The 15850-nt window shown below is 42.7% G+C and overlaps 1 protein-coding gene across 1 annotated transcript in view; it reads right to left on the bottom strand.

Annotated features, from left to right (window-relative positions):
- Positions 1–15850, bottom strand: part of crppa (CDP-L-ribitol pyrophosphorylase A) — a 96403-nt gene that overhangs the window by 62312 nt on the left and 18241 nt on the right. Inside the window, exon 3 of the mRNA XM_048261434.1 lies at positions 10985–11134. Within this exon, the coding sequence (XP_048117391.1) occupies positions 10985–11134 (150 nt within the window). The remainder of the gene's footprint in view (positions 1–10984; positions 11135–15850) is intronic.

Raw genomic sequence — 15850 nt, 5'->3', positions numbered from 1 at the left:
GCACAGGACTTGAATCGAGGGTGGGCAAGTTCCTCTTCTTTCTTCATACTCCCTCCAAACGCGGTTATATCCACAGCCGGTGGATCAGGACGGTCTGCTGCTTTCCAAAGCAGCACCTGTAGATGGGCACGTTTTCCATGGAGGAGCAAGACCTCACTGCCAGGGATGAATTACTGCACGGGCCTACCGAAAAAGCTTAAAAGCTTACAGAGGCCTTCAGACCTTGAGCCCCTGCCCCGGTCGGACAGCTTTAGGCTAGAGTTGGCGGTGGCCCTGGCTGCGGAGCAGAGCAGAGGTGGAGCGGCAAGGAGGTGGTGCCTTGAGGACGGACGGTTGGCACGAGCCAGAGAGAAGGTCTAGGCCTTGACGCGATCATGGCGGTGTGGAGCGGCCGGAACAGCGGAGGACAGCTCTGCGACAAGGCAGCAGAGGAGGGACGCCAACGTCGGTAGCTGTAGCCTGATTATGCAGCGTGGTCCGGCTCGCGATGGAACTGGAGTCTGCTGCCCCGACTGGCGAGACGACGGAGTGGAGCATCGGAGGTGCAGTGCCAGTTACGGTGCTCAGCGCCGGGGAGTCTGTGGCAGTGGAGGCTAGGCCCCGCCAGGTGTTGGAGGAACGTTGGGGTGGTGCACACTGCGAAAGTGCGACCTGAGGGCGTTCTCTGAAGGTAGCTGGGAACGAGAGGCGACAGACCAGGTGACTGCTAGCACGCCCGGCATTGGGCCGCTGGTGGTTGTGGTTCCCCAGGGTGAGTAGGGCTCTTGCGGTGTGTGCACCCCACCTGCTGTGTGGCAGTGCCAGAGACTAATTGCTGGACTGAATGTGGGAACGCCCGCGTCGAGGATGGCAATGGCTTGCTGGGGGAGCTGTGCAACGCCAGCGTGCTGGACTGTGCTTGAGATTCCCACGATGTTTTGCGCTGGGGATTCTTGGAGAACTGATTGATCATCTCAATACCAATGTTTCCCAAAAGGCTTGTCCCAAGGAGAACAGTATTACCTTAAACACACATAAGGAAACTGAACAGTCCAATCAGTAGACTAGGATAAGCTAGCAAACTATGCTACTTTGTTTACAATATTTCCAGGCTTCAACCAGACAGCTGAATGTGGTAGAGTTGTAATAGAAATAGTAGGCCTAAGCTATAGGCTAATCTGCATAAAGTGTGCTGTCATAAATATCAGACATTCAGTATTCTCTCTTTTTATATCAGGATATAAAATAATACAGATATATTACATTGTAATCCTCTGGTATTCTAAGGTAGGCTATTGAAATGTCTAGCCCACCCGCCCCCTCCTCCAAAAAAAGAAAAATCGAGGTTCGTATCAAACCGTGGGTCAAAAATAGTGATACGAATCGAATTGTTAGGTTGGTGTATCGTTACAGCCCTATCCTCCAAAAATCTGTCTAAATTGTTCCAAAAAACTCAGCTTAATGAGAGTAAAATGTGACCAAACCAAGTTTAAATAGTGATTTTGAATCTTGAAAATGTCAGATATGGACTCAGCATCTCCAGTAACCCCTAAAAACATACGAACATTGTCCATTTTGGCCAAGCAGCTCTTATAATATGATCAATATAGACTATTATGCTAATTTATGCTAATTAGCTCAATTACACAAATTGCCCAACATTAGCATCCGGCAGTTTCTGCATGCTGGGAACCCATACTATATATTTCCATCATAAAACGTTGGTGTACTCAACATTTCCGGGTCCACAATGGGGCTCTATGGGCTGTCCACCGGACTATACAGGGGGAACTCAAGAATAAGCTGAAAGAAGCAAAGGAGGACTACAGAAGGAAGATGGAACAGAAGCTGCAAGAAAACAACATGAAGGAGGTGTGGGACTGTATGAAATCACTGGCCTTAAGAAGAGCAGCAGCTCTGTGGAGGGAGACCTGGACAGGGCAAACCAGCTGAACCACTTTTACAACAGGTTCGATTGCCCATCCCCCAGCCTACCTCATTACCAGTGCAACACTCCATCATCAAGTCCATCATGTCTGAATGACAACCGCCCAGTAGCTCTGACATCTACAGTGATGAAGTGTTTTGATGAGGTGGCACAGTGGTGTCAATCTAATAGCTTGACACTGAATATCAATAAAACCAAGGAAATGGTAGTGGATTACAGAAGGCAGCAGCAGAACTACAGTTACACCCCACTAATGATCAGCGGGCAACCTGTAGAGAGAGTCACAAGTTTTAAATACCTTGGTGTCCACATTACTGAAGACTTAACATGGACTGTTAACACTCAATATGTTCTGAAGAAGTCCAGACAACGACTCTACTTCCTTCGTCAGCTAAGGAAATTCAAAGTTTCTACATCCATCATGAAGGCCTTCTACACTTCAGCGGTTGAGAGTGTTCTAACTGGTAGCATCATCACCTGGTATGGGAACTCCACAGTTAGAGATTGTAGTACTCTGCAGAGAGTAGTGCGCTCAGCTGAACGTACTATAAGAACTCAACTCCCTGCTCTACAAGATATCTATTCCAGAAGAGTACTCCTAAGAGCCCAAAAGATTCTGAAGGACTCTTCTCATCCTAACAATGGATTATTCCTACCGCTGAAATCAAGAAGACGCCTATGTAGTCACAAAGCCAGAACTGAGAGACTCAGGAGAAGTTTTTATCCCCAGGCCATCCGAACTCTGAACTCACACTATACTGACTTTGCACACATTCACTCCTCAGCACTCTCAAACATTTCCCAACTCTGAACTCACACTATACTGACTTTGCACTCATTCACTCCTCAGCACTCATGACCCCCCCCCCACACCCACACACATACCCACACACACCTACAAGACTTTTTAGCACTTTTACATCCCTCTCCTATGCTACAGACCTTTTTATTTATTTTCTTATTTCATCACACGCCAAAAACACACACACACACACACACATATCTGACTTTCTCCAAATTTTGCACACTTTTTATTTATTATTTTTGATTTCTCCTCCATCTACCCATGTCCTTGATTGCCTAGCCTTTCTGCCCCCCACCCCAACACACACACTTACATCATCACTGTCATCACTTCACATACATACAGCACACTGCTTGCTACAGTAAGCCTCCTCTACATACTTGCTGCACACTGCCCCCCCACCCCACATACACAGCACATTGTCTTCAGGATCTTCTCCAACACACATCCTCTACATACTTACAGCACACTGCCCCCACCTACCCACACACACACTACACACACACACACACACAGTCACTGCTCCACTCCCCCCTACCACACACACACATCTTCACTGTCATCACTCACATACATTACATACAGTACTCTGCTTGCAATATTAAGTCCCTGCCCCCCTCCCACATACACAGTACATTATTTCATCAGGAAGCTTCTCCAACACACATCCCCAACATACTTACAGCACACTGCCCCCAATACACAGCACATTGTCTCATGAGGAAGCTTCTCCAACACACATATTGCACACTGCCCTCTCCCCACATACACAGCACACTATCCCATCTCCCCTGTCATCCCCCAACACACACACCAAGACCCTGGCAGTTGGGTAGCCCCTTGAGCCGTGGATCTGCCCAAGGTTTCTTCCTTGGTAGTTTTTCCTGCCCTGTTGCTCTTGGGTGCTCCTTGTTGGTGCCCCCCACCCAATCCCAATCCTCCCCCACCTTTTTTTATGCAGCCCTTGCCACTTAATCTACTAAACCCCTCTTCTACTGCACTTTTTACCCCCCATTAATGCACAAATAGGCTGACACCAGACATAATTTCACTGCATTTCTTACTTCCAGTAACTATATGCATGTGACAATAAACTTCCTTGTATCCTTGTAACACTCACCCCCACCATCACTGGATATTGCACCCCTCCCCCACATGGCGACCACGAACAACGAGGTGACAACAACCTCAGTCAACAGCCATCAGACACACAGACCCCAGATACTGCCCCCTCCCTCCCCCATCATCACTGCTGATCAGGCTATCGCACCTCTCCCCCACATGGTGACCACGAGTAGTGCGGCAAAACAATGGCTTCAGCCAATGGCCATCAGTCTCTAGCCACACGACAACCCTCTCAGAAGCACCCCTCCTCCTCCTCACCCTCCACTCCCCTCATCCCCCCCATCATTACAGCTGATCAAGTAAGTTATCTTTTAAAAAAACTTCATCCTCGTAAGGCAGCCGGGCCTGACAGACTGTGTCCAAGGCTGCTCAAGGCCTGTGCTGCTGAACTGGGGGAGCCACTGAAGCACATCTTCAACTGGAGTCTACGTCTCGGACAAGTTCCAACACTGTGGAAGACATCATGTCTCACCCGTCCCCCAAGAAACCACACCCCAGTGAGCTTAATAACTTCAGGCCTGTCGCTCTAACATCACATGTGATGAAAACAATGGGGCGACTGGTCTTAGGTATGCTCAGACCCCAGGTACGCCATACACTAGACCCGTTACAGTTTGCAAGAGGAGGAGTACAGGAGCCTGGTGGAGGACTTTGTGCAGTGGTGCAAACTCAATCACCTTCAACTCAACACTTCAAAGACCAAGGAGATGGTGGTGGATTTCCGCAGGTCTAAGCCCGCTCTGCTACCAGTCTCCATTGATGGGGTCAATGTGGAGGTGGTAAGCACCTACAAGTATCTGGGTCTCCATCTGGACAATAAACTGGACTGGTCAGCCAACACTGATGCACTCTACAAGAAACGACAGAGCAGGCTGTACTCAGGCCCGTCGTTAGAAGGCAAGCAAACCAAGCGATTGCTTGGGGCCCCGAGCTGGCCAGGGGCCCCAAGACAACGACTGGTTAAGAATAAAATGCAACGACAAACTGTGAGCGCCCCTTTGATTGTCAATGCAATAAAGTGCAACAACACTGTTACCGGCAATACCGGGATCCCCCTCAAGGGGGCCCCTCTCAGTAGTCGCTGACAGCAGCCAGCCAGCCAGGTTTATGGTCTCTGCTGCTGCCGCAAAAATATAAAACCTCGGCAGTCATAATGAAGCAGAGTTATGCGTCCGGAAGCTAGAAGAGAAAGGAAGAGGATGACAATAAAAAACACAAGATAGTGGTAAGTGATAAATTACACTGGATAAAATAGCTCTACTTGTCTTGTACAAATGGTGTAATGTCGCAGCAGGAAGGCTAGCCTAGCAAAAAATGTTTATGTTAACTACCTGTCTGACGGCCCATGCTGCTTGTAACAAACTAGTTAGCGCAATTTTTTTTTCTCCGAACGGACGGAATATGGTTGCATACTGTAATATGTTTATTAACGGGATAAGGAAGACGCAGATCTGTTCCAGAATCACTGTTTATCATATTTAATGACATAACATTGCTATAGCTTTGTAATAGGTTTTGATGAAAGTGGCATAGCTTCTCCGCTATAGCTATTCGACCGTGATAATCTATTTACCAAATGGGGGTTAGGAAAACCATACGATAAATTCCGTGCGTCAAAGCAGACTGGAACATTCATGTCTAGTAGTACTCATTACTGTCTTTAAAGCACCAGGTGCCTCTGTCTAATTCTCAAACAGCAGAATGCTTAAATGCTATGTTAAGCTACAAGTAGGCCTAGGTCAATGTATAACATTAGCTTGGGATGTTTTTACAGTAAGCATTGGTAGTTGTGAAAGCAGCTGCATCCCTTCTAAATATCAAAATATGGAAATGCTAACATATCTTTTCTTTCTCCCTCAAGGTGCTTTGCTTAAATTTCTCAGCCCTCAGGCTCTTCCTAAGGATACCTCCACTGATGAAGATGGCCTGAAAGGTTAATCTTATGTGTGTGTGTGTGTGTGTGTGTGTGTGTGTGTGTGTGTGTGTACTATGTTGGATTTTTAAATTGCTATACAACCTGCACTCTTTATAGTTTGAACAATGCATCCTTTTTCTGCATAAGATGGCAGTTTTTTATTTTCTCACTTTGTGAGAACTGAAAAATGTTAATGTGAGTGTGTGTGTGTGTGTTTAAGTATGTTGGATTTAGTTATTGTGCACTTTTTTAAATATTATTGGATTTTATGGTACGCTGGTGTTTTTGGAAATGTTCAAATGTTCAAAATGTTCAAAACTAGTGCACAGTATATATATGCAACTGCAGTATTTGCACTGTCAAAATTTTGTATTTATATAAACTGTGGGTGAACTTAAACTGTATGGCTATGCGGTGGTTCCTGTAGGCTTTGCGTGCGGTTTGGGGGGGGGTTGGGCTCCATGTCCATCTGCGCCCTCTTCTATGCAGTGGTATGCTGGGGAGGAAGCACGAAGAAGAAGGATGCTGGGCGACTTGACAGGCTGGTGAGGAAGGCTGGCTCTGTAGTGGGAGCTGAACTGGAGTGCATCACTTCAATATCTGACAAAAGGACCCTAAACAAACTGATCAACATCTTGGACAATGAATGTCATCCACTCTACAGCACTATCAAAAAGCAAAAGAGCTTGATCAGCTGGAGACTTCTCAGCCACTGCCATGCACAACTGAAAGGCTGAGGAAGTCATTTGTTCCTAGGGCCATTGAACTGTTCAATGCCTCACTAAAGGGAAAAGGAGAGATAGACTTCTCTGCTTAGTCTGTCTGCCTCTCCACCCTCTCCATGTTTGAGTACTGGCTGCCCCACTACTGCTTTACTACTGTTTTACTACTGTTTTACTAATGCACACAGCCCAATGTTTTCACTACTGTTTTACTGCTTCACTGTTTTTCATGCTATATTAGCACACATGATCAATGGCTGTGGTCAGGCTTCCGCTACAATACTGAATGAATGAATGGCTATAACCCTATTACCTCAACCTTCTTGCACTGAAATAGTTTTTTTTTTTTATTTTACCTTGTCTACATTATACTTTACTCTCCTATTTGTCCATATTATTTATGCTGATCTGTAGACCTTACTCTTGCACTGTTGGACTAATGTTGGACTACTTTTTGCACCTTCACCATGACACTCACTCTCTTGAGCACCTTGCCATGCACACATAACTAAAGGACTATGGTTGGACTACTTTTTGCACCTTCATATGACACTCACTCCCTTTAGCACCTTACCAGTCCCGGCCCTGCCTACAAGCGTCTTATGCTTGATCACCCTCAAGCACAATGGACTTTCTAAATTTAATTTATATAGTGTATTCAGTATTTAGTTTTGTTAGTTTTCTTATCTTTTACTGTCTTTATTGTACAGTGGAGTTTAGTTATATGTTTATACTTATACTTATGTTTACCATTTCTGCTGTAAGTGCATGTTGTGTGTGATGTCTGTATGCTACTGAGACCCTTGAATTTCCCCTTGGGGATCAATAAAGTATCTATCTATCTATCTATCTATCTATCTATTTCGGCATCCAAGCAGTTTAATTAAATGTAATTTTCGTTGTAAACAAATGGGCTACTTGGTGACGCTTGATCATGTAAACTTCCCACAACTTGAATATTTGACAACATATCATGAATGGTACTTCAAGTATGTGTTATTTTAGAGAGATTTCTGCTGGGCTATATGTCTTGGTTCATGCCTGTTAACAACTCATTGCCGTCATGGTGAAGCTTGTATCTCGCATTTATGGAAATACCATGCACTATGCCATTAATATAGCTAGAATAATGCATGTTTCGAATTATATAATGTTTCTATAGTGCAAAATTTCACTCTTGTCACGTGGTTAAAGCCACCACACATCCAAATAAATGCCCTTCGTGACCCACAGGCCGTTAGTCTCCATAGGTTAACATGGCAAAACTTGACCCCCTACCTGATAGCCCCAAATATATTTGCATCTTTCTAAAACAGCTTTTCCATGTCTCACCTGCATAAAATATAGTATAAACACAGATATATGTGCATTGACTTAGAATAAATGGGGTTTACTGCCTGGTCGGGACAAATGAAACAGGTGTTTCAATCGTCCCGCCATAGACATTTGGCATTATAGGCTGTTTTGCATCCATTACAAACAAACATGCAATGTGAATGTCTGGGATTGGGGAGAGCACTAAATTCTCTACTGAATAAGCATGAAGTCAAACCTTTAAATGAAAAACATTCTTTAATAATCAAAAAAGAAACCGCTGATGAAGTAAACTTGTGACCATCAAAAATCGGTATCGCCTGTAATTCCGTGATAACAGGACATAACAGGAAGGCATTTGGCTGATCAACGGAGGTTATTATGCTCTATGTTTTGTCCAAATTATGTCAGTTTATCGTCGTTGCACTCGGGAGAAAACGGGAATGTTTCATTCGTCCCGCGTTTCAATCGTCCCGGTTGTACCCATGATGCAACGTTTTTCTTTAGAAATCTTTTTATTGAATCGAAGTTGGAGCCTACTACAGACAGTCAATGAGGTGTTCTGAAGTAGGCTTAGGCTGGGTGTAGGCTACTTTGAAACTTCTGCGGGATAACGGGACCATTTGTTTTTAAAACATAACTTGCATCTTTCCATTCCAACCATTATTAGGCCTAGGCCTATTTTTTATCATTTTTTTTGCAAGGTGTTGCTCCTGGCAAGACTTATTTATAAGACGTTTGGTGATTAATTGATAGCTGGTTTTGGGACACGTTAAACTTTCTTTATAGGGCCTAATGAGCGCATACGGGGACTAAAACGACTTGTTGCCATTTTGTGACATTAAGCTACGTTAAGCTTTTCCACGTTAAGGATTTTATTCATTTATTTATATATTTAGGCTACTTGTGCAAACCCTGGATACTTTTATTGCCACACAACAATATTGGTGGTATTTGTTGTTACATTAGCTTCAGAAAGCACCGCTTCAGAAAGCTGCACTGCTTGTGAAAGAATGGGGTGGGGGAGGGGGGCTTAACGTGAAAAAGCTTAGCGTAGCTTAATGTCCCAAAACAGCAACAAGTCGTTTTACTCCCCGCAGGTCTTGCCTGAATGGTGGGGGGAGGGTAAGATGGGATGACCAGAGCCGTTTTGAAAACACTACACTGTGAAATAATCTACTGTAGATTTTTAAAGTACACATTGAATTTGAACTTAGATTTCTGAGTAAGTGATCTAAAATATTATAGCCCAGACCCCATCTTATACCCAATGCATTGAAGCGCAAAGCATGATGCAAGTGTTTTTCCTTGTTTGAGATCACCTTGCATGATCACAAATTACTATTCCGACAACATTAAAAATGATAACGCCACTGACCAAGGAAAACATGGCCTGAAGTCAAATGCAAAATATTTAAGTTGTTTTGAGGGCAGACTGTTAGGAAAACTAACTGCTTAATGGCAAGACCTTAGAAAACCTGGCAATGTGATTGCAAAGACTGTGCTTGTGTGTTTGGATGAATGTGTTGTGGGTATCTATGGACAAATATGGGCTGTACTGTGTTCTGTGTATAATGGACTGTAGAGAGCGGAGGTCTAGACTGGAGGTGCAATGCGGAAGGCTGAATGAGGACAGACGGCTGGGTGGCCAACGCCGGGATGCTATTCAATGCAAGCTAAGTATATATTTTAAGTAAGTATTTGTGTTTTAATATTGTGTATCTGTACCTATAAGAGCCACTCTGCATAGCAGACTGTGTCCTGATTACCGCTGTGTTGCAGTGAAGTAGACATCCTGCTGGGGGAAGCGGACAACCGACACGGTGTGCACAACAACTGGGAGAAGTGTGTGATCAACAGTGTGTGGTCCACATCCTCCACTCAACGGCATGTGTTATTATGTCAACATTCTCCACTCTCTATTCCGACATAAAGGGAAGTCCTTCCTCTTATCAATCTACTATTTAGCTCCATTATAGCCTGAACTCACTGCTCGGTGGAGGCATAGACTAAGCTGCTGTTTGTCTTGGGGAAATAAATGTTCTTAGGATTTTTAATCAGTTATCGAGGTAAGTGTTTTTTTAAGGCAATGTTTCTGATTGTAACCCCTTGTCAGTGTAACTTTGATTTTTCACCACCTACGAATTAAATTAGGCAAGTAGAAATGTGTGTATACTCTGCTTGTCACACACACACATGTTTAGCAAAGCAAGCTTTGGTGGAATCCTGCTGTTGCATAGATGGTTGCGGGTGCAAGCAGATTCTTTCTGCAGAGATGCGCTCATCTCTAAAATATCATTGTGCTATGGGATTTTGTGCTCCTTCTTTTTTAAAGGGAATGGCAGATGTCTAGCCTACAAATCTAGACACACCCTAGTGGCAGCAAATGTAATTTGCAGCCAGGGTAATCTAGCAACTCTCCATTGGCTTGCGAGCTGGAAAAATGAAACTTCTATCAGGCCAATCACATTGCGTATAGAGTCGGTGACGGTTCCGCATGAATTTCCTGCTACTTGAAAACAAAGATGATGGATGCTGCTGCTGGCGAACAGCGGCCTTTGAATCGCGACTCGAGTTAAGCTTTTTTCAAATTGCCAGAAGTTTGATCAACTAGCGCCGCTGGTTGGAAAATGCATGGGACTCATGAGTTGTAGCGCTATCCTATTGCGTGCAGAGAAAATCTGAAAGAGAACTGTTTATCCAGCCCCTCGAATTGAGCAGTGGCTATGGAAAGTTCCCAGACCCTACATCTTCATGTGGGTCTGGCTCGTCAGGCTAGCAGATGTCACTTTCATTGGTTTAATGGATATTATGCCCAAAACACACCCATTAAGAAACATAAGAGCAACCCTTTGGAACCATGTGTCTGAAACCAAACGTTTCTGACCATGCCTTTTAGATCGTCAAAGTAAGGGCCTGTGTACATCGGTTTTAAGCAGACACATCCTGAAAAAAAAAATTGGTGTACTATAGGAAGGTCTAGGGATATGATATGGGATGTGATATGGGCAGTGGTATTTTGTGATTCAAAAGTGGCATTCAAATGTCTTCAAACTTGGGGACAACATGTTAATGCAACTGCCATTTAGAACCAATACTCACTTTTCGGACATGACCAAACATGCACTAGCTCATTTCAACCTGTGAAAAAGGGATGAAGATTGTAGATTACTTACATGCTGATAAGCCTGGTAGATTATATCATAAATAAATCCTTGTGGCATTTCACTGGCTCTGTATCTGGCCCTCTCCAGGGAGTGGTCAAGGTATCCCCCAGTAGTTGCTGCAACCACTGTGGAGACAAGTGGTCGGACAGCTCCTGAGGCCTAATTGAAATGCATATCCCCATCAGTAAAAATCCAACAAGAAGTCATGCATCATTAACATTTACTATGGCCAGACAACCTTTATGCCACACAAATCAAAAGAAATAAAAATGGCTAAAGGGTGTATAACGACAAAGTGATAGAAAATAATGAAATTATCCAGTGCAAATGTTTGCATTCCCCTTCATGAAATATTTTGTAAAATTGTGTATGTTTTCTCTTTGCCCTGACTAATCAAATGGTTCAGGTATCCTTCCAGGTTCAGGTATCCTTCCAGGTTGCTGAGATGACGTTGGTCATGCCAGTTTACAGTACCCTCCAGAATTATTGGCACCTCTGCTAAAGTTGACTTAAAAACTAGTTGATCTATTGTACTCTCACAATGAAAACAATGAGGAAAAAAGCAACCCTGATGGGAAGTACATTTATTTTGAGAAAAAGGACAATCTCATAAAGAAAGAAATATTTTTTACAAAAACACGTCGCTCACAATTATTGGCATCCCTGCTTGTAATACCTTCTTAAGCCTCCCTTTGCCAATAAAACAGCTTGTAATATTCTCCTATGACGCCTCATAAAGTTGGAGAATACAAAGCAAGGGATTTAAGACCATTCGTCTTTACAAAATCTCCCCAGATCGTCCAGATTCAAAGGTTCACACTTGTGCATTCTCCTCTTTAATTCACCCCCACTGTTTATCTTTGGAGTTTTGAACAGGGGGCTGAGATGGCAATGGTCGCAGCTTGATTTTGTGTTCAGTAAACCATTTTTGCTTTGATCTGGATGTTTGTTTTGTTTAATTGACCTGATGAATGATCCGATCATGACCAGTGTTGGGCAAGATACTGAAAACGCAGTGATTGCTTATTTAAAATATATATTAGCCTAGATGCATTCTTTCATTGTAGAGAGAGCATGCATTCTCTCCCTGTACTGCTCTCCCTCAAACCGCTACAGCCCGCACCGCTTGTGCAAGGACTTTTCATGCAGACTACAACTGCCGCGGTGTAGCCTAGACAATTTTGTTCAAAATTGTATAGCCTACTTATCACAACATTGTCAATCGCGTTGTCAATCGCAAACGTTAATTTATTCAAACGTCTCCCTACCGAACTACGTGGCTTAATTGGCAAAGGACATAGTAGAGAAAGCACCAGTTTGATAAATGAACCAGTAGTGGAAATATAACTTTTAAGAAACAATCTGAGGCCTAGAGTAGACTACTGCAAAAAACTTTGGGTAGGCTACTAGTGACGAGAATCAGCCAACCACTCAAACCGAACTAAATGGCCAGTTGAATGTTAATTCTCTAAAAGACAAGCGGTTCAAGAGTGTGCTAAGAAATCATTCTGTTTTTGATACTGTAGGTGTACTTAAATTGACAATTGACAAGCTCCATTGCGCTAGAGAGTTAAGCTGTAGCTGCAGTATGTTGATTGGCATGTTTTAGTTATGTAAAGACATGGTCAAGGAGTTAAGATAGAGCCTGTATCAGGACCATATTTAGTTCAATGTGTTATATTTACTATTTTTGGTAGCCCACTGTACTTAAATGGCCAGTATTTTTTTTATTCATTGAAGCCTCTATGTTTACAGGCTTGTGGTGATGATGCACAATGTGCTATAGGTGCCAAAATCTATGTTTGGTACTGCCACATTGTTTTGTTTTGTCATGGTTCATGTGTGCTATAAATATTACACTTTGAGAGGGGGAAATCGTGGCAGAGAATCAAGATATCAATTCTAGGCTAGGCTCATATTTTTCCCCGAATTGTGCAGGCCTAACTGACACTGAATTCTGCAATATAGTAATAAGTTATTATTATCATCATTATTATTGCAATCCTTCTATAGGCTACATGGAATGAGTTCAATGAGGATGCAATGTGAAACAATGTTAAATGGCCTATTTTCAAAGTGGTTATTGCTGCTCAATTTTGTACACACACACACAACCTTAGGTTGTCCTCATCCTGCTTTGAACACAGTTGTATAGCATTTTAAGCACCATCAGTTTAGGAAAAGCCTGCGCTGCACAAGTGACTGACCTACCAAAATAAGTTCTAATGTGCATCCGAGAGTTTGGGGATATTGTCGCACACTATGCAGAAGGTTACGGTGCTCAACCTGTTGTGAGTTAAACGTGCGCTTCCCTGTGCCAAGGCTATATATGTAGGCCTATTGGTGTTGTGTTGTGGCTATGTTGTAAGAATGTGAAATTGATATAACGAGGCTTTTGCGCAATAGGCGAAAAAGAGCAGAGAGATAAACAACAATGCAATGTTACTGTAGTGGGGCTTACCCCACTACAGGGACTTAAGATAGAAACTAAAGGGAAAAGGCATTTAACATGTCCATTTAAATTGTAACCTAATGCACTCTTCCGTGTTTTAAATCTGAAATAAGGAGGATTGTGAGGAGGCTGCTGTAAAGAATGCATCTGCAATCGAAACATGAAATACAATCATGGGAAACACAGCTAAGGTCGGGAGACGTTAGATCAGAAGCAGCAAATGTGCGTCTGTCATCTTGGGCAGTATTTTGCACCCTGAATGAATGAATGAATAAATAAATAAATAAATAAATAAATAAATAGGCTAAATATATCTTGCATTGTATGTGCAACTCTGCCAGAGTAGGCGATAGAAGTAGGCCTACCTCAAGACAGACTCTCAATGAGTCCCTGCCCCGTGCACTCTCTCTCTCTCTCCCTTCTTAACAGGCGCATCCCTCCTCAGCATGCACATGTAATTCAAACATTCACAATCGTGCAAGACAACTGGCTAAATTGCTATTAAATCCGGTTAGCATCATTAGCACGCTGCACGAATTTGTTCAAAACTGTTGCATTCAAATTGACTACTAAGTTAATCATCTCAATCCCGATGCAAATGGAAAAGTATTTTCCAAGACTCAAACGGGCCTGTCCCAAGGAGAAAAAGTATTCATTTGAATCTTAAACACACGTGGGGAAAGTCTTACCAGTAAACTATGATAAACTAGCAAATTAAGCTACTTTGTTTACAATATTTCCAGGCTTCAACCAGTGCTGCTTTTCATTCAGACTTATGTGCACATTTATTTATTTGAGTGTTTTTCATGATTGTGTTGCTATTTCTTTTCCCTGTTTGCTTTGATTGATAACTGAGGTGAATAAAATCAGAGGAAGGTTAAGTTTAAAATAAAAGTGTTTAATTTAAAAAAAAAAAAAAAAAAAAACTTTTTTTTCCCTTCTGGTCCTTATCTGAAATAGATAAAAAAATTAAAAAAAAATCAATAATTATCGATATCGACTGATATGAAATACTTATACTGTGATACAGTTTTCAGCCATATCGCCCAGCCCTACCACTGACCAAGAGAAACCTGGTCAGAAGTCTGTGGCGAGTTGTTTATATGTTATTTTAAGAGTGCATTGTCAACAGTCATATTGGCGGGTGCACAACGCACCATCCTTCTATCATCCATGAACACACACCAGCACACGTCCATGCAAAACATTACAAATTGCACGATTACAATGGGAAACATAATTAGAATAAAGATATTACGAATTACATCTCATTATGAGTAGTTATTAGTAAGTAGCTAACTAGTAAGTAGTTATTAGGGTAAGTGTTGCTTTTTTCCAGCCTATGTTTTCGATGGTAACCCATTGTCAGTCAATAGTGAAAGTTACTGCATATAACTGTCTTGCCGTTGACTGACACCATGGTGAAGTTAGTTTCACTTTGCCTATGAGTTCAAATAGACGAGTGCAAATGCGTGAAGGCTTCAGTAAAGCATGGTTTAGTGGAATGACTATTCCATACGGTCTCACAAGCAGCCTCCTTCAAATGCGCCGTTGTCTGTCAAAATACCGATACATTCTTTGACATTACGCATTGCACCATTAAAGGGAATGACAGATGTCATTCTCATTGGTTTAAATAATGTTACAACTCACACCCATGACTGATTAAGAAATCTACACTGTAGGAACACCTTGTTGCGCCATGCGCTCGATGTTTGATAACGAAAACACTCCCAATGTGGACTGGACATCCTACTAAATTTGAATAGCTTTTGACGAGTGACAATGCGCTTTAGACTGTCATGATAGGACCCCTTGTCTTAACACAAGTAACAAACTCATTTCAATTTCAGTAATTGTAATTGTGTTACTCCCAAAAAAAAAAAAATGTGTTACTTTTTTTTACTTTGTTACATGCTTAAAAGTAGTGGAATTACTTTGTAACGCGCTACTCCCAACACTGTTCATGACCCACTGTCCACACGGAGACGCTTTCTAGGTTAAACGCAGAGGTTTTGCTTCGTCTTGGCCGAGCGTCCAAACGAATCCTGTAAACGCACTGCCCGAAACCGCACTTTTCTGAAACCTGGTCCCAGAGTGGAGAAATCTGAAACCGTGAGTCCGCTTTGAGTTCGTTTAGACAGCTTAAACCGCACATCCTGCTTGCGTATCGATGATGTCATCGCCACACCTCAGCTGCCCTGGACTTGCACTTATAGTATTGCCTAACAATTACCTACGATTACACTCTGTTAAGATAAATATCACAACTGATGCTGCGCAGCGCCGATAGCTTATGACTTGGTGGACTGAACACTGTTTTTCCCGGTGTTTTTTTATGCATTCTAGCTACTGTCAGTGACGCTGAGAGAACTTAAGTTATTAGGAAAGTCTTGGTGTAAGTTTAGGCTACATTAATTTGT

This window comes from Alosa alosa, chromosome 13 (genome assembly GCF_017589495.1).
Source record: "Alosa alosa isolate M-15738 ecotype Scorff River chromosome 13, AALO_Geno_1.1, whole genome shotgun sequence".
In the NCBI taxonomy this organism is placed as follows: Eukaryota; Metazoa; Chordata; class Actinopteri; order Clupeiformes; family Clupeidae; genus Alosa; species Alosa alosa.
This window is presented reverse-complemented; position numbering and strand designations above follow the sequence as displayed.